General features: G+C 41.2%; 2 protein-coding genes across 4 annotated transcripts in view; one reads left to right on the top strand and one right to left on the bottom strand.

Annotated features, from left to right (window-relative positions):
* LOC106573308 (pleckstrin homology domain-containing family G member 7) overlaps positions 1-10,428 on the top strand; it is a 33,426-nt gene extending 22,998 nt beyond the window's left edge. Inside the window, exons 11-17 of the mRNA XM_014148250.2 lie at positions 382-556; positions 2,463-2,578; positions 3,090-3,177; positions 3,286-3,365; positions 3,526-3,679; positions 5,863-5,960; positions 9,815-10,428. Coding sequence (XP_014003725.2) covers positions 382-556; positions 2,463-2,578; positions 3,090-3,177; positions 3,286-3,365; positions 3,526-3,679; positions 5,863-5,960; positions 9,815-9,919 — 816 coding nt within the window. The 3' untranslated portion in view covers positions 9,920-10,428. The remainder of the gene's footprint in view (positions 1-381; positions 557-2,462; positions 2,579-3,089; positions 3,178-3,285; positions 3,366-3,525; positions 3,680-5,862; positions 5,961-9,814) is intronic.
* A 4,720-nt stretch (positions 10,429-15,148) lies between these two features.
* Positions 15,149-19,639, bottom strand: part of eea1 (early endosome antigen 1) — a 48,837-nt gene continuing 44,346 nt past the window's right edge. For all 3 annotated transcript variants that reach the window (XM_014148247.2, XM_014148248.2, XM_014148249.2), the window contains 3 exons: positions 19,154-19,274; positions 18,716-18,814; positions 15,149-18,287 (listed from right to left, as the gene is read on the bottom strand). In XM_014148247.2, coding sequence (XP_014003722.2) covers positions 18,165-18,287; positions 18,716-18,814; positions 19,154-19,274 — 343 coding nt within the window. In that variant the 3' untranslated portion in view covers positions 15,149-18,164. The remainder of the gene's footprint in view (positions 18,288-18,715; positions 18,815-19,153; positions 19,275-19,639) is intronic.

Below are 19,639 nucleotides of genomic sequence, written 5' to 3'. Positions count from 1 at the left end.
TCCCCTACGCGCTCTCTCCCCTTTCTTCCCCTACGCGCTCTCTCCCCCCCTACGCTCTCTCCTCTCTCTCCCATGTCAATTAGGGTGTGCAGGGTGAATACGTGGTCTGTCATACGGTAATTTGGTAAAAAGCCAATTTTACATTTGCTCAGTGCATTGTTTTCGCTGAGGAAATATACAAGTCTGCTGTTAATGATGATGCAGAGGATTTTCCCAAGGTTGCTGTTGACGCATATCCTCCGGTAGTTATTGGGGTCAAATTTGTCTTCACTTTTATGGATTGGGGTGATTCGTCCTTGGTTCCAAATTTGGTGGAAGATGCCAGAGCTGAGGATGATGTTAAAGATGATATCTCTGTCTCTCTCTCCCCTTCCTTCCTAGTGGTGTGAGAGGAACCAGGAGTGTCGGAGGCTGCAGTTGCGTGACCTGTTGGTGGCGCCGTTGCAACGTCTGACCCGCTACCCCCTGCTGCTGAAGAACGTGGGGAAGAGGAGCCGGACGGAGGAGGAGGAGAGCGCCCTGCAGAGTGTGGTGGAGCAGGTGGACACCTCCATATGTGAGCATCCCTCTCCTTCACCCTTGCCACTGAAACACTGTATTGTATAACCCCATCACTACACAGGCTGCTGTTCCATATGTCCTATTGGCCTGGCCTTGAACAGATGCATCTGATGAGGCTCTTTGATATTTTCAGCATGATGTGTCAATCATGAAGGGGGCTGTGCTTTTATACTGTTTGGTTTTCTTCTGTCTTTTTCACTCAAAACACCCACACAGCACCTGTAACACTGCCCGCTTCACAGCTGTACATTTTCAATTTAAAACAGCGAAAGTCTTATTTCCCCATCACATCCAATGAGAATAACAAAATAGCTTTGCCAGATAATTGGCTACATCGTGTACAACATGGTCAGTCTCTCAGGCTAATCTGATATTTCTACAAAACAGTGCAACCTTACCACACTACTTTATTGCACATTCTTACTGCACTTAACTACGTTACCCCTCAAGCACCACACTGACTCTCTATAGTCAATGGCTCACATATTATTAGTGTAAATAAAGCTGATTTGGGGTTCTGTGAAGACATTATTGGATTATCTGGGTTATTTGCATAATGGTCGATTTTATGAGGTGACTCATCTAAACCTAATTTAACAGTAGTCAGTCATCACTAGAGGCTCCTCTCTCTCTAACCACAACATTAACGTTTTTTCCGTGTAAGGAAACTTGAACATACACAAGCAGAGTCAGTCAGTCAGCCAGCCTCTCCTGTGTCTTACTATAGAGAGAACCTTAGAAATAGGATGACCGCTGGCCATTTTGAATTCTATCACCCCCCTTGACTTGAATTGGGTTACCATTGTAGGAGTTCTATTTCTACATAGGAAACAGCAGCTCTGCCATTCAGGTTCAGGCCATCAGCTCTAGGGTGTTTTCTGACAGAGCTATGTGGGCTTTTGACAGCCACTTACACCTCCTGGCTTAACTCACATCTTCAGGCCCGTAGCAACATATACACTGTGGGAAAGTTAATTTACACACAGTCTTCTGTACGGGATACAGTCTATACAAATACATGTCTCTTAGAAATGGTAACCAAATAGCCAGTTTGTTTGTTGGGCAGCAGACAAAATCTGTCACAGCTGACGTCTTCTCTTCGTGCCTGTACTTGCAGATGCATTTTGGTGGTTCTCTCTATAACTAGATGGACAGGACCGGCTGTGGAGAAATATGTACCAGTATTGTACCTTGAATGTAATTGTTCTTGTATATCGAACCCGTTTTTCTATTCCAAACTAGTTTGTGTGTTTACCGTGTGCTTCAAAGTTCTTTCCCATAGCCAGGGTGTGACTGTACAGACAATAACAGAGGTATACAGTGAGTTGATGTGGCCTGGGAATAGCACTGTCACAATGGCAGGCTGGAATGAATCGGTCAATGTTCAATGGGTGTGGTGGGTGTCTACGCAGTCTAATCTATGACTAGAGCATCATAGATCACACCCATGTTGAGACAATCAGCTGTCGTCATTATTTAATGATATCCGTATCAACATCAGAGATACTATTTCAAATTGGTTTGTTTCATTGCCAATGCCAGACGAATTTATAAAAAATTGTGCACATAGCTGAATATTTTACAAAGTAGTACTATATTATTAAACTAAAATGAAGTGACATAAATTATATGAATTTTATCTGATGACAACAGTGACACCCTTGTTAAGATTGTTCTGTGTGTTCCAAAGCCAGGAATAAGCCTGCCAGAATCTGGGTTCCTAAGTAGTGTGAACTGCTCACTATCAAACAGAGAGCTGGAGTGGAATGCAGTTTAGTGTCCTCATTGGTTTGTTTGTGTCACACACACCCCTCCCCCTGTGGGTGTGTTGTGTGTTGTGGGTGTGTGTTGTTTTATGTTTTGTGTTTTATGTTTTGTGTGTGTGTGTGTGTGTTTTGTAGGTGATCTGGAGGGCAAAGTCAAATGGCTGGACAACTACCAGAAGGTGAAACAGCTGAGAGATGCCCTGGTGTGGCTGCCAGTGTGGGAGAGAGACAAGCGGGCCTTCGTCCCTGAGGTAAGGGTGCATTCACTATAATGAGAGAGTTGAGCTTTGAATACCAAACTGGGTTTGCACAAATACATAATAGAGTAAAATTCACTTAATTGACGTAATCCTGTTAGTTCCTGGGGGAACATGGGCCTCTGTACTTAAGCTTTCCAATGACGCTGTTCTTGGGCAAGACAAATTAATCTTCTTGGGTTCGGATGAGAATAGAACAGATCATATGGTTAACGTTTGATACACGAGTCAGATACAGTACAACAACAACTTAGCTGTATCTTGAATGATATCAATGCATTGATGTAAAGAGAAGGGCTGTCTGAAGCGTCTTAGTTTTTTCAGATAAAGATCAAGTGATATCTGAACATCGTGATCCGCAAAGCTAGATATGCATGCAAGAGATATAACGGTGGGATATAATCAAAATAAAATATACTGCCACCACATATGAACTCGTTAGAATGCAAACAAATCATGCGTCTACCCACAACCTAACCTTAGACCTTCATTTGGCTATGAACAGAATTTGAAGCATCTCCTGAAAGCGGTCACCCTCGAAAACCTCATCGCTCATCGGAGCCTGCTGCATGAGGGCAAACTAGTGCTCACAGGTCGGTGACATACAGAGTAATCAGTCATGACTAGTTAAAATACTGTTGAAGTACTGTAGTTTTACATCAGCCATGTCCTGACATCATCTCTACATATGTTACCACCAGAGAATGCCAAGCTGCACGATGTGTACCTGTTTCTCTTTGACGATTTCCTCCTCATCACCAAGATCAAGAGGAACAAGAAGGTAGGACCTATACGATTTTCTCACATAGATGCTTACCTACATATGTATTGTAACTTAACTACTTTCGTATAGTACTTAATCCTCTTTGATCACCAAATTCGATTTTCTCTCACGCTCTCCCACTCCTCCACCCCCTTTCTCACTTCCTACCCCCCTCTAGAAGTCCACAGGTCCTGAACAGAATCCTTTGCGCCTCCCTCAGAACCAGGAGTTGGACCAGCTGCTGAAGGAGGGCTGTACCTTCACCGTCCTGGACCAGCCCATCTCGCTGGACCGCCTCCAGCTCAGGAGCGTAGACCAACTCAACGCAGCAGGTGGGGAGGGATCAACACCTGCATGATATAGGAATTGAAAAAGTCCAGCATTCAATGATGTAGTTGCCACAGTTTAAGGCCACATGTCCTAATAACACACTAGCATTTTGGCTTTTTCCAATCTTAATGTGATTGTCACATCAAAGTTTATTCATTCAATGCACAGGATATAGCAGGGAGTAAACAGTAAAATGACATGCATTACAACCTGTAATTTAAATAGATTTTTATTTGGATTTCATGTAATGGGCACAGACAAAATAGTCCAAGTTGGTGAAGTGAAATTTAAAAAAAATACTTGTTGAAAAAAATTTAAATACGGAAAAGTGGTGCGTGCATATGTATTCACCCCCTTTGCTATGAAGCTCTTAAATAAGATCTGGTGCAACCAATTACATTCAGAAGTCACATAATTAGTTATACGGCACACAGGTGGACTTTATTTAAGTGTCACATGATCTGTCACATGATCTCAGTATATATACACCTGTTCTGAAAGGCCCCACAGTCTGCAACGCCACTAAGCAAGGGGCACCACCAAGCAAGCGGCACCATGAAGACTAAGGAGCTCTCCAAACAGGTCAGGGACAAAGTTGTGGAGAGGTACAGATCAGGGTTGGGTTATAAAAAAATATCTTAAACTTTGAACATCCCACGGAGTACCATTAAATCCATTATTAAAAAATGGAAATAATATGGCACCACAACAAACCTGCCAAGAGAGGGCCGCCCACCAAAACTCACGTACCAGGCAAGGAGGGCATTAATCAGAGAGGCAACAAAGAGACCAAAGATAACCCTGAAGGAGCTGCAAGCTCCACAGCGGAGATTGGATTATCTGTCCACAGGACCACTTTAAGCCGTACACTCCACAGAGCTGGGCTTTAGGTAAGAGTGGCCAGAAAAAAATTTTTGCATAAAGAAGAAAATAAGCAAACACGTTTGGTGTTTGCCAAAAGGCATATGGGAGACTACCCCAAAATATGGAAGAAGGTACTCTGGTCAGATGAGACTAAAATTTAGCTTTTTGGCCATCAAGGAAGCGCTATGTCTGGCGCAAGCCCAACACCTCTCATCACCCCGAGAACACCAACCCCACAGTGAAGCATGGTGGTGGCAGCATCATGCTGTGGGGATGTTTTTCATCGGCAGGGCTTGGAAACTGGTCAGAATTGAAGGAATGATGGATGGTGCTAAATACAGGGAAATCCTTGAGGGAAAACTGTTTCGGTCTTCTGGAGATTTGAGACTGTGATGGAGGTTCACCTTCCAGCAGGACAATGACCCTAAGCATACTGCTAAAGCAACACTTGAGTGGTTTAAGGGGAAACATTTAAATGTCTTGGAATGGCCTAGTCAAAGCCCAGACCTCAATCCAATTGAGAATCTGTGGTATGACTTAAAGATTGCTGTACACCAACAGAACCCATCCAACTTGAAGGAGCTGGAGCAGTTTTGTCTTGAAGAATGGGCAAAAATCCCAGTGGCTAGATGTGCCAAGCTTATAGAGACATACCCCAAGAGACTTGCAGCTGTAAAAGGTGGCTTTACAAAGTATTGACTTTGGAGGGGTAAATAGTTATGCACTCTGAAGTCTTCTGTTTTTTTTTGTGTTATTTCTTGTTTATTTCACAATAAAAATATTTTGCATCTTGTTGTGTAAATCAAATGATACAAACCCCCCCGAAAATCAATTTTAGTTCCAGGTTGTGAGGCAACAAAATAGGAAAAATGCCAAGGGGGAGAATACTTTCGCAGGCCTCTGTATTGTGCAATCCAGTTATCTAAACTGCAGATTAGTAATCTGTAATCGATTACAGTATCAGTCCTGAGTCTTTCTTCTGTACTGCTTATGTGCGTTTTCAACAGACCTGGTCTTGTGTGACTGTTGGTAGAGCATGGCACTTGCAACGCCAGGGTTATGGGTTCGATTCCCACAGGGACCAGTATGAAAATGTATGCATTCACTACTGTAAATTGCTCTGGATAAGAGCATCTTTTATATTTAAACTGGTTGTATTAATTAGAAACTAAATGGAAGCAAACTGGCCAAAACAGGGAGGGACCACCTGAACTTCCAATATGAAGCGCTTGTTTTCAATTTCTGTTAAAAAATACTTACATTTTTCTACAGTGTGCACTAATGAATATGACACCGACACGTTTCATCCTTCTCTTCTCAGTGTCAGGGCTACCCCAATCCTTCATCATCATGCACCAGAACCGCTACCAGCAGTGTATCGCTGCCTTCATTCTACAAGCGCCGTCCGAGGCCGTCAAGGTACAGTAAGAGCACTCTGAACTTAAAGTAGCACACTGTACATGTTGTAGGTCTAACAAAAACACTGTATGGACAGTAGTGTTTTTACAATGAGAATTGGGTTGCATTCCAATTTGGTTGTTCATATGTAATTGTACCATGGTGACGGACATTTCGTTATGTGATCAGATGTAAGGCGTGGATTTATCACTATCATGACATTCCCATCTCAACATACTCACAGCAGGTTCAACGTTTATTCATTTGAGTTGCTAGTTGATTACTGCCATATAAATCCCTGTGTTATCCTTCATTCATCACCATGTTTCATTCCCATGCCGAATGATAATAATCATTGTTGAGCTATTTACAGTCTATATTTATCTAGGAGGTTTTCTCTGAGCAAACATACAAATTGCTATCTTTCCAGAAATCAAGTGACTCGAACCAGTTAGTGTTTGTCATAGTGCTGAGCGATTTTGCGGTCGGTTATAAAAAAATCATGGCTTTTTGTTTAAATGTATTTTTGACATTAAAAGCACTGCATTATGTGGGATGAATGCTGTAACACAGAATAAAACAATTAATACAAGTCCCATGATGGTAGTGACTGCACATTACTGCTTATATTAACCATCGTGTATTCACATTACTTGAATAAAATATTAGTTTTATTTGATGACTATTTCATCTCATTTCCATAGAGCTGCTGCCTATCAAAATCACTATTTTTGTAGTTATTCAAAGTAAATAAGGCATCATTTTATGACTGCTGAATACCAACAATCAAGATCATGTATTTTCAGGCTCGACAATTAACTGCTTTCTATCTATATCGATTGCTCGTTCTCTCTTCTCTGTCTTGCTACACCCAGATGGACAAGTTTAAGAGGGTGCGCAATGGATTATGGTCATTGTAGTTAAATGCCATGTTTTTTGGGGCACTAAACTTTGCAAAATATTGGTCTGTTGGAAACTACAACTCCCTACTACATTGCACAGTTCAGGCTTGATCTGATTTATCTCTAAAGAAACTGCACATTGAGCTCACAGGGGAAAAAAACAGATTGAAATGGAATTCACATAATTGAACAGACTTAAGTCAATTAGTTAAAAAAACGAAAAATAACCTACATTTTGGTTAATCGCTCAGCACTAGTTGGTCATCAGACGTTCGGACACTAGCAGAGAAGTGTGTATTCCAATACTGTCCGAATCACCTTGCTCTTTGACACATCTAAGTTAGGTGGAATTTCCTTCATTACTAGGCATGAGTAAGGTTGCAAAGGGTATATTACTGGGAAAGTTGAAAGTTTACCAGTAAACTACCAGAATTTTTGTATCTTTCAATGATTTTAGGTAATCTGTCACAAGACATCTAGTGGCCCCTTTGGGTACTTGAGATTATCACAGCTGTCTATCTCTGGCCTTATCACATGGAAAATATGAAATAATTCAATAAGATTATTAAAATAAGACTAAACTGTAAAACATTATCCTTAATATAAACCAGCAATTTAGGTCCCGATTCCAACTTAGGAAGTTATGCCTGCCTTTCCTACACACTGCTCAGTAGTTGGTATTCAGACTTACCTTGTGCAGGTGCATAACACGCTTTGCAGTCGTGGTTCCCTTCTGCACACTGAATAAATGTAATTCAACTGCTGAAAACCCTCCCACTTGCTGGCCAACAGATTTTCTCCTGGAGTTTTCATTCAATAGGATTGTCAGTGCATCTATCTTAATGGTGTACCTTTTTTAATTTGGACATTGTTGACAGACTAGAATACATTGAGAACAAGTTCGAAAATAGGGATCAGTTCGCTGCAGCTAGCGACTGGAGTGAGCTGCAAAAAAACACTAACTGGACAGTTTTTTTTATCTCCATCTCTACACTCAATCATGGACACTCTTACTGACACTTGATTTATTGTGTTGTCTGCGCCTAACAATGTTTGTGCTGCTAACATCTTGTGCTAATGCCATGTTGTTGTGTTGCTATCATGCTGTGTTATGTGTTGCTGCCATGCTGTGTTATGTGTTGCTATCATGCTGTGTTATGTGTTGCTGTGTTATGTGTTGCTGCCATGCTTTGTTGTTGTATGGAGTGTTGTGGTGTCTCTCTTGTTGTGATGTGTTTTTGTCCTACATTTTTCATCCCAGCCCCCATCCCCGCAGGCCTTTTGCTTCTTGGTAGGCAATGAATTTGTTATTAATTGACTTGTCTAGTTAAATAAAAAATGAAGCCATCTAAATAATATATGTATATTCGTCTCTGTTTAAACACCAACTGGTAGATGTAAAAATACTCTGGTCTTGTAGATTATTTAGGCAACTTTTGGGGTTTGGAAAGCATGTATGAATAAAAATTAAAAAAGCAGGTTTGGAGAGCCTTTACGCACTAAATATATTAATGAATTAAAAAGTGGTTTGATTCACCCTGAAAGTTGTCATGTTCAAGCCATGAAATTTTGGAAGGTGGAAAAAAAGTTTACAATAAGGGTTGAACAAGTCCAATAAATCTACCCTTATCCTCACTAATCACGGAACTGTATTGACAACGGTCCAGTCATCGTAAACTGTGCTCCAGGTTTAACCCGCTGCGTGTGGTCTGAATTCCACTAGGTCCCAAGTTATTGCACAACATTAGCCTAATAGGATCCACTAATGCTAGCCACCCTCAGAAACAACTACACGGATGTAACAGAGGAAAGAAAGGTAAATGGAATGTGAAAATAAAGATACAAGTTGAAGTAAAACTAATACTAAAGTGACAGTTAGAAATGTATGTTGGTATTACTGATGGTGCCTCCTGATAGTGGCTAATATAACATGATACAAATTGTCAAGTAAAACGGAGAAAAGAAGCGGCACCATAGGCTATAATTAAAACATTCTAAAGCGCAAACATCAAATTGAGGACACATCTGAATAACGACACGGCTATTTATAGCCTATTTCGTTGTGGAAAAGGGGCTGCAATACATGAGGATTTTCAGTTTGCTTCCATATGGCTGTTTTCACATTCATCTCCAGGGATCATAAGGAAAAATCATCTAAAACAATTACTGTGTGTATTTACAATCCTCTCCAAACGGATTACTCATTTACCTAGCTCTTATCCATTTAGAAATCACAGTGCGTGGAGAATGCTGTTATTTGTATCGAAACAAATAAGCTTTTCGCACTTAGAACGGGCAGGTTCGCTCAACCTTATTCATGGTTTCCTTGCGTGTAAAGGTGGTGGAATTAAGACGAGGTCAAAATACGGCTTATCGGTTGACACCTTTTCATTTCTTAGATCTCCACCCCAAACGAATAGCATGCTATTTTCATATTTAAATTCAAGGTCAGAATATGCATAGAGAAGTGCATAAAAAGGAACTTTCCATTTACACGCGCATCACTCTGGTCTGAATCTGGGCATAGTGAATGCATGAAATATCATTTGTCTATGTATTTATCAATATTTTAGCATCACAACTGAAAAGTCTAGTTGGTTGAGTTAGAGGTAATTGAAAATAATCCCATTGTTGATTGATGCTTTTATTTATTTTTTATTAATTAGGCTATTTTCTTTTGAACCATATGGTCTATCTACTCGAAACTCATTAAAAAAAATCTTTGTCCATATTAATGCATACAAAAAAATCTAGTTATTCAAGTATAAATGACCAAAGTCACGATAGGTTGCCAATTAACAAAATGACTGGTTGCTTTGCAACCCCAGGCATGAGTTGGAGAGCCAAGTATCCTCATGCTACCGTGTGTGTGTCAAGTTAATTTCAAAGGTCACAACACACGATTTAAAAAAATAACTAAACAATGTTGAAAGGGGAACAATAAACAAACCCCAAAAATGTGTTCATTTCCAGAGGGTGTGGATGTCAGAGATAGAGGGCGCAGTGATGACACTGAATTCCCAGCAGCCTCCCCGGGTGAAGAGCTCCTCACTGTGGGTAGAGTCCTCCCAGATCTGAGCCATCTGAAGTTCACTACAACAGGGGACCACAAATACTGCTTCTGGGGCCTCCCACTATAGGTCCTGAACCATAGGTGGCTATGATTTTCTTTTCACACTGTCCTTTCCAGCAGAGTTCTAGAATTGTGGTGGATATGTAACCAGGCCAGCCCAGGACAACTTGGCTTGGCTCAGTTTGGCTGTAGTGTGAAAGGGGTATACGTATGCAGGTTCTAAGTACATACCAGCACAAATGCACTTGATTAAACTAGCTAGTTGTCGAGACATTTGATTAGTTTAATCAGGTGCGTTGGTTGGTGCTGGGCTGGAATGAAAACCTGCACTCCTGGTGAATTTCTCCAGTACCAGGGTTGGTGACCACTGCCCTAGACAAGGACTATTACTCTGTCATGCACTGTAGTTCCGCCTAAGCCGTTGTAAAGTATTAGCAGGATAATTTGTAAAATTCATGTTTGCTTTGAAATTGCATTGTGGTACCATAAGATAACAATAAATTGTTGAAAATGAGAAGTGATGACTTTGTCCTTTGTTGCTGAATACATAAATGTATGCATTCACTCAAACTGTGGTAATGTGTCTATGGCTAACAATACAGTCGTGGCCAAAAGTTTTGAGAATGACAAATATTAATTTTCACAAAGTTTGCAGCGTTCAGTGTCTAGATATGTCAGATGTTACTATGGAATACTGAAGTATAATTACAAGCGTCGAAGGCTTGTAATTGAAGACAATTACATGAAGCCTTCCCTGTAGCTCAGTTGGTAGAGCATGGTGTTTGCAACGCCAGGGTTGTGGGTTCGATTCCCACGGGGGGCCAGCAAAAAAAAATGTATGAAATTGTATGAAATGTATGCATTCACTACTGTAAGTCGCTCTGGATAAGAGCGTCTGCTAAATGACTAAAATGTAAAAATGTAAGTTGATGCAAAGAGTCAATATTTGCAGTGTTGACGCTTCTTTTTCAAGACCTCTGCAATCCGCCCTGGCATGCTGTCAATTAACTTCTGGGTCACATCCTGACTGATGCCAGCCCATTCTTGCATAATCAATGCTTGGAGTTTGTCAGAATTTGTGGGTTTTTGTTTTTCCTCTTGAGGATTAACCACAAGTTCTCAATGGGATTAAGATCTGGGGAGTTTCCTGGCCATGGACCCAAAATATCGATGTTTTGTTCCCCGAGCCACTTAGTTATCACTTTTGCCTTATGGCAAGCTGCTCCATCATGCTGGAAAAGGCATTGTTCGTCAAACTGTTCCTGGATGTTTTGGAGAAGTTGCTCTCGGAGGACGTGTTGGTACCATTCTTTATTCATGGCTGTGTTCTCAGGCAAAATTGTGAGTGAGCCCACTCCCTTGGCTGAGAAGCAACCCCACACATGAATGGTCTCAGGATGCTTTAGTGTTGGCATGACACAGGACTGATGGTAGCGCTCACCTTGTCTTCTCCGGACAAGCTTTTTTCCGGATGCCCCAAACAATCGGAAAGGGGGTTCATCAGAGAAAATGACTTTACCCCAGTCCTCAGCAGTCCAATCCATGTACCTTTTGCAGAATATCAGTCTGTCCCTGATGTTTTTCCTGGAGAGAAGTGGCTTCTTTGCTGCCCTTCTTGACACCAGGCCATCCTCAAAGTCTTTGCCTCACTGTGCGTGCAGATGCACTCTCACCTGCCTGCTGCTATTCCTGAGCAAGCTCTGTACTGGTGGTGCCCCGATCCCGCAGCTGAATCAACTTTAGGTCCTGGCGCTTGCTGGACTTTCTTGGGCGCCCTGAAGCCTTCTTCACAACAATTGAACCGCTCTCCTTGAAGTTCTTGATGATCCGATAAATGGTTGATTTAGGTGCAATCTTACTGGCAGCAATATCCTTGCCTGTGAAGCCCTTTTTGTGCAAAGCAATGATGACGGCACGTGTTTCCTTGCAGGTAACCCTGGTTGACAGAGGAAGAACAATGATTCCAAGCACCACCCTCCTTTTGAAGCTTCCAGTCTGTTATTTGAACTCAATCGGCATGACAGAGTGATCTCCTGCCTTGTCCTCGTCAACACTCACACCTGTGTTAGAGAATCACTGACATGTCAGCTGGTCCTTTTGTGTCAGGGCTGAAATGCAGTGGAAATGTTTTTTTTTGGGATACAGTTCATTTGCATGGCAAAGAGGGACTTTGCAATTAATCTGATCACTCTTCATAACATTCTGGAGTATATGCAAATTGCCATCATACAAACTGAGGCAGCAGACTTTGAAAATGAATATTTATGTCATTCTCAAAACTTTTGGCCACGACTGTACATCACAAGTCAGAACAGTATAACTGACCCATGTCATTATCACCCAAGTGAGTGAGAAATCATAGATATGCTAGTTAACACACTGATATACACACACTGACCACCAAGGAAAATACAGACCCCTTTTATTTCGTCATGATGGAAAATTAGAAAACAAATGGTACATCTAGTCAAATTATATTATTTCTTTCCTTAATCAGACACACATCCCGTCTTCCAGGTCAGGTAGTCAGTGGTCCAAGGGAACACAGGGTTCCTGACTGTCACCATGACAAACGAGGACCCCGTTCCAGAGCTTACAATGCCTGAATAGATATTTTACATATCCGTTAAAGAAATGTCAGTGTGACATGGCACGCAACCATTGGTTGATGAATGCAGGGTAACGTGAGTCTCAGGCACAATCGCTACATACGGGCCCTGTTGCAATACACCAGAAATGTATCCTTCCTTGATGTCACAGATCGGTGGAAGTGAGTGTTACCCTTTCATCTATCTATCCACTTATAGATTTGTGCTTACCTGAAGGAAATGAGGAAAGACGAATTTCTAAAGTATATAAACGGTGCCATGATATCCTCTAAAGTGGACGAGGAATGAACTAAAGACAATCGATACATCATGCATGACGACGGCCAGCATCCACGTGAAACAAGCCAGAATAATTTGTGTAGTGCCATTCCCTAAAATGAATTCAGTAAGACTATGGATTTCTTTTTACGTTACATTTGTCGACATTTCTTTATACACACGCAAGTGTTAACCTTTAATTTTCTTATGGGACAAAAACCTTTTACAAAGATAATTACTATAGCCTTGGTATTAGTAAGTGACAATGACGTACAATAAGATGGTAAACCCTATGACTGAGTTAGAGGGGCAGGTTTTTGCTCCAGCCAGCACTGAAACACCCGTTTCAATTTAAAGTATTGATGAGCAGTTGCTATGAAAAAGGTATTAGTGCTGGAACAAAAGCCTGCACTAACCTTGTAGCCCTCCAGGACCAGGGTCGCTGACCACTTCTAAACTAAGGGTGGAGTTAGTGGGCAGATACTTGGCACAGGCTGTGCCTGTAACTGCTCTTAACCCAGAATATGATGAGGTGCAGCCTAGACCTCCAATCTCTTGGCCTTCGTGACAACAACACTATTAAATGCATCCAGCAAGCTGGGAAACTTGATCTCTACAACATGGAAAAAGAATCTTTCAGGTTAACCATAGTGCTATTTATATGCCTGTGCCAATCTGAGGTAGACAAAACCAATTTAATGCAGATATGCATGCTAAGACAGGAGTCTACTTGATCAAAATGAAATGGTAGAATGCCACGTGTTTGAGAATGACCTCTTGAACCCAGAGTAGATGGAGGACTGGCATTGAAAGAAAAAGGTGTTCAGGCCTTCAAAGCCAGCTAGCCAGACACAGCTAGGCAGACGGACACAGTCCGGGGGGTGGGGGGTTGGGAAACCCTGAGCTAGATGGACCGCCAGCCCATCGGCTAGCCAGACATGTAGACATACAGCAAGCCAGACGGCTGACCAAGTCACTCACAATAACATGGCAGTCTTTCAACTAAGAGCCTTCATCATTTACTGTGGATTGACCAGACAGTGCAGGAGCAGTTCAAATCAGTATTCAGCCTTCAGAAAATATTCACAAACCATGACTTTCTACATTGTGTTGCAGCCTGAATTTAAAATGTATTAAATTGAGTTAGTCACTGGCCTACACACAATACCCCATCATTTCAAAGTGGAATTAGGTTTTTACAAATGAATTAAAAAGGAAAAGCTGAAATGTCAATAAGTATTCAACCCCTTTGTTATGGCAAGCCTAAATAAGTTAAGGAGTAAAAATGTGCTTAACCAGTCATAATTTGCATGGTCTCTGTGTACAATGTTTTTAACATGATTTCTGAATGACTGCCTCATCTCTGTACCCCACACATACAATTATCTGTGAGGCCCCCAGTTGAGCAGTGAATTTCAAACACAGATTCAACCACAAAGACCAGGGTGGTTTTCCAATGATTCGCAATGAAGGGCACCTATTTGGTAGATGGGTAAAAATAAAGCAGACATTGAATATTCCGTTGAACATGGTGAAGTTGTGAATTCCACTTTGGATGGTGCATCAATACACCCAGTCACTACAAAGACACAGGTCTAACTCTGTTTACGGAGAGGAAGGAAACCACTCAGGGATTTCACCATGAGGCCAATAGTGACTTTTAAAACAGTGAGTTTAATGGCTGTGATAGAAAACTGAGGATGGATCAACAACATTGTAGTTACTCCACAATACTAACCTAAATGACAGTGAAAAGGAAGCCGGCACAGAATAAATATATTCCAAAACATGCATCCTGTTTTGCAATAAGGCACTAAAGAAAAACGTTAAAAAAATTGCCAAATTAACTTTATGTCCTGAATACAACGTGTTATGTTTGGGGCAAATCAAACAATGCATCACTGAGTACCATTCTTCACATTTTCAAGCATGGTGGTGGCTGCATCATGTTATGGGTATGCTATTCTTCGGCAAGGACTAGGGAGTTTTTTTAGGATACAAATATAATGGAATAAAGCTAAGCACAGGCAAAATCCTAGAGGAAAACCTAGTTGTCTGCTTTCCAGCAGACACTGGGAGACATTTACCTTTCAGCAGGACAATAACCTAAAACACGAGGCTAAATATACACCGAGTTCCTTACCGACATTGAGTGTTCCTGTGTGGCCTAGTTACAGTTTTGAATTAAATTGGCAGTCTAGCAAGGATCAACCACCAACTTGAGAGCTTGAATAATTTTAAAAAGAACAATAAGCAAATATTATACAATTCAGGTGTGCAAAGCTCATAGAGATTTACCCAGAAAGACGCACAGCTTTAATCGCTGCCAAAGGTGATTCTAACATGTATTGACTCAGGGTTCTCTACTTATGTAATCAAGAGTTTTATTTTTCATACGTTGTTTTTACATACGTTAGAATTTGACTTCCACTCTGACAGATCGTTGACAAAAAATACAAATAAATATTTTAATCCCACTTTATAACAACAAAATGTGGAAAATCCCAAGGGGTGTGAATACTTTCTGAAGGCACCGTTTTCAGGGTCATTCTCATGAAACTGACATTTAAAAAAGAAATGTCCTCTTGGATCACCGAGATTAGGATATGTAGTTTACTTATTAGTCTTGTTTTTTGATCAGATAATGCATTTTACAACTACCAATGCAAAAATTCTCATTACCGCAACACTTTTTAAACTCCCAAAAAGTAAAACAAATCAATTTATAATATTTTTAACATTGCTTCCCTAATGAAAAGGCCTGAGTTAAACATATTTAAAATGTATTTCGTAAAATATTATTACCGTAACAACCTTCTTGAATCAATAACTTTTGTATACATTCAAATTGTTTTATTTCATTTATGTACACATCAGATTAAGACAAAATTGCATAAATGTGTCCTAACATTTCCGCATTACGGTAATGATGAGCAGGTTTCGGAAATGAGTGTTGCATAATTTGCCATTGAAAAACCTGTGCTGATCTCTACCAGAGATTCAGTAACCCAACAAATCAGTTTCATCATTTGTTAATCCCAAATAATCCTTGCATAATACTAAAATCACTGATCTTAATGTAATTGACTAAAATACCACTTATTTCAGTATAAGTACTGTATATGCATGTATTTTCAAAAGCAGACTTAAATGTAACTGCAAAAAATATATTTCTCCAAGGTCTTTACAAGTAATATTGGTGTATTAGGACGTGGATATTTGTGGTACATTTGTTTTAGATGTATTTCTGGATTGAATGGGATCCTATGGGCAAACGGCATAACACAATATGCCTAAATAGGTGCGATATGGAACAAAAACTGTCTTGGGATATTAAACAACAGTACAGGTAAGTGTGAAAACAGGTACACATGTCAAAATTGGGGATATTCTCCGTTGTGGTGGGGTTGCTCTTTGCTGAAACAAACTGCTGATTGTGGCTTAGATGTAATTTAAACAGGGTTTTTACACCCCATATTTATTGAGACATTTGTTTCGGTAATGAGAGGCCCTTAGCTCAATCTGCAAATATTAGGAGACAGCCATTATGAGTCAGCAAACAATTGACCACATCACTAAAGCCCATTCATGCCTCCATGTTTATAAGGTAACGGTTCTGATTTTTCCCAATTTGAGCTTTTTAGCCATATCAGTAATGAGAAGACCAAGTGGGGTAAAGGGGTTGTTTGAGAATAAGAACCTAATTCTGAAGGCATATAAGCGGATACATTAACTTGTGCTCAGTTAAAGTTAAACCCTTAGATCAGGGTTTCCTAAACTCGGTCCTGGGAGCACGTTTTGGTTTTTGCCCGAGCGCTACACAACTGATTCAAATAGCCAACTCATCATCAAGCTTTGATTATTTTAAATCAGCTGTGTAGTGCTAGGACAAAAACCAAAACGTGCACCCAGGGGGGGCCCCAGGACCGAGTTTGGGAAACCCTGGTCTAGATGATGCATCATGAGTGAATAAAGTTTATTTACAGAAACTTGAAAGTGTTACGATAATGATACATGTCCACTTGAACTAGTATAAAATGACCTCAGAATTCAATACAGATGCATTTCGGTAATGAGAATTTGGGGTGAAAATGTCAACTTTATTTAAAATAACACTGCCAAAAACTGGACTTTGTCTCCAGAATTATAGTTGATTTTTGCAACTCAATTTGCTACAGATGTTTAAAACTAGTTTCATGAGAATCCCCCATTAAAAATACTTGAATGAGGACTAGATTTTTTAAGTGTTATCAGTTCTGTTTGACAGATCGTAAAGAGTTAGCAATTAGTGTAAATCAACATTGACATGTACAAAAGTGTCTTAAAGAGAAGGTTTAAACAGTCACCATGCAGACTGACAACACTGCAGCCCTACACATACTGATACACATTCATTCCTAAAGCACCACATATACACACAAGATACACGTGGACAGTTATTGCCTGCAGTAGTCATGATGTTGAATGGGATACAGGCGACAGAAAAAGCACATGCAACCAACCACGTGGACAGTGAAAAACAAAAAAAAGTAATTCAGTTTTGTAGAAAGATGAGCAGCATTGAAAAAAAAAATCTGATGTATATCAAGGATGTCTGAATTCTTGATAAAATGTATGACCTTATGAGTCAGAAATCCAAAGCTTTCAGATAGATTTAAAAAGTAATTGAAATAAATAAAGGTATGAAAAATCCAGGCTTTCCATTTAGCTTCATATCATGCCATCTCTCAGGACTGTTGGACTCCTCCAGTTAGACATTCTTTGGTCGTGAACAAAATACTTCTAAAACAAACAGAACCACTGCTTTCCACCTTTCAAGGTAACTATATCCTTTCGTTAACGTAACCCGTTAGTCGGTATAACCCCTGCCTTCACAACCCTTCAAGACCCAACTTACAGTCAACTGTCTTGTTAATGCTAAAGATGATAACAATGCCAAACCAAGATGGCTGCCGTTCGAGCTAGATGTGTGGAGTAATGGATGGTTGCTGTTGAGCTCTCCCTGTTACCATACTCTGACCGACTTCAGGTCAGGAGCGGCAAAGGCACTATACAGATGTGGCCTATTCCATCATATAGCTCAGGAATGTCTGCAGTGCTTCTTCCATTATGTTCCCATCTTCTTGTGTGACGTCGAGACCCCTGCTAAACCTCTTGTTAAGACCAGCGGTCCCTATAGTGACTGGCCACTTCTTCTGCACTCCCATCCCATCACCAGGTTACTCCTCTCCAAAGCTCAGTAGGTCTGTTTGCTTCGCATGGTCCAATGGGGGTTCATAGAGAGACTGGTGTTGGTTCCTCAGTCCAGATGAATGCACATAGAAAATGGACATCATGAGACATGCCGTTGCTGGGCTACTGGGGGGGAGGGGGGAGAGGGGTGTCAGGCCTGGAGATCTTCGAAGCATGTTTCACAAACCCGCACAGGCTTCTTGGAGGAGGGTATGAGGGCGTTCTTGGCGGAGCACTCTGCACAGAAGATGTTGCCACAGTGTCTGCAGTGGTGCTGCGGGGGGGAGTCAGAGTTGGGAGTAGAGAGAGTCAGTTAGGAGGATGGGCAGTCAGGCTATGCCGACTACTCTTTTGTTCTCTATGTATTTGAACTTTATTGAGACAGTTCGGAAATCAGAAAGAGACAGAGGTAAGTGGGAAGGGTGGACAGGGGGATTGAACACCGGTCACTGGTGGGGAGATTTGTACATGTGTTGGGAGCGTTATCATTCAACCACGGCTCTGCACAGCAGTTCATTCTAACATAAACGTAAAAACATTTACAATGGTCGTGTTCATAAGGCAGCAAACAGAAGAAAATTGACTGAAACAGGGAGGGACTACCTGAACTTGTCCAATAAGAAACATGAATTCTTTGTTGCTAAACATTCCTGTTGCAAAAGATCTGCCCAAATGAACAGACCGCCGTGTAATACAACTCACCTTCCTAATGGCGAGAGAGAAGCCTTTCCCACAGTCCATGCAGTTCTGTACCTCGTGGTCCTCTGCCCACTTCCTGGTCAGAGACTGTGACTGCTTTATCTACAGACGGGGACAAGGAGAGGGGTTAGAGCACCTGCATACACACAGCATGAAAACTAGCTCCACTAAAACGCATGCACACTACAACACACAGCTCTATTACAAGCTATTTGTCCTACAGAGTTCGAAGCCGCAGAGCGGCGCGTTCTATTGTGACATCCATAACAGCCTATTAAATGAGATGAATACAATTACATAATAATTGGTCGTTGGACTCCATGGATGTGGACTCCGTATTGTGCTTAATAAAGACCGAGTTCAGCTACAGGTCATAAAGAAACGATGCATCTGAAGTCCTAATACGTGTGTAACGTGGTGCTACGTATCTTGTATTGTTACCTGTAGTGACTGGTTTTCTCTGCCCAGCTCTTGCATGGCGGCTGTCGTATCATCCAGTTTCCTCCTCATCTCCACTACTTTGGCCTGCAGTTTCTCCATCTCCCCCTCACCCTTCACACACCTGAAACACAGCCATAACACAGTAAAAATGGTTGAAGGCTAAAAGCTACCACAGGAGGAGAGAAAATTAGGAAAGAGGGAGAGAGAGAAAGAATTAGAGGGAAGAAAGAAAATAAATCAAAGCACTAGTCACCTCCAAAGCAACTTCTGCTGCATCACAGTGAGGTTATAATGACGGCACGACTTTTAGCAACTACCGGAAATCAGTTGGCCTATCCTGCAAGGTGTCAGGGCGGCAGGTAGCCTAGTGGTTAGAGCGTTGGGCCGGTAACCGAAAGGTTGCTGGATCGAATCCCCAAGCTGACAAGGTAAAAATCTGTCGTTCTGCCCCTGAACAAGGCAGGGGCCCCTGTCACCCAGGCCGTC

Source organism: Salmo salar, chromosome ssa16 (assembly GCF_905237065.1).
Source record: "Salmo salar chromosome ssa16, Ssal_v3.1, whole genome shotgun sequence".
Classification (NCBI taxonomy): domain Eukaryota; kingdom Metazoa; phylum Chordata; class Actinopteri; order Salmoniformes; family Salmonidae; genus Salmo; species Salmo salar.
This window is presented reverse-complemented; position numbering and strand designations above follow the sequence as displayed.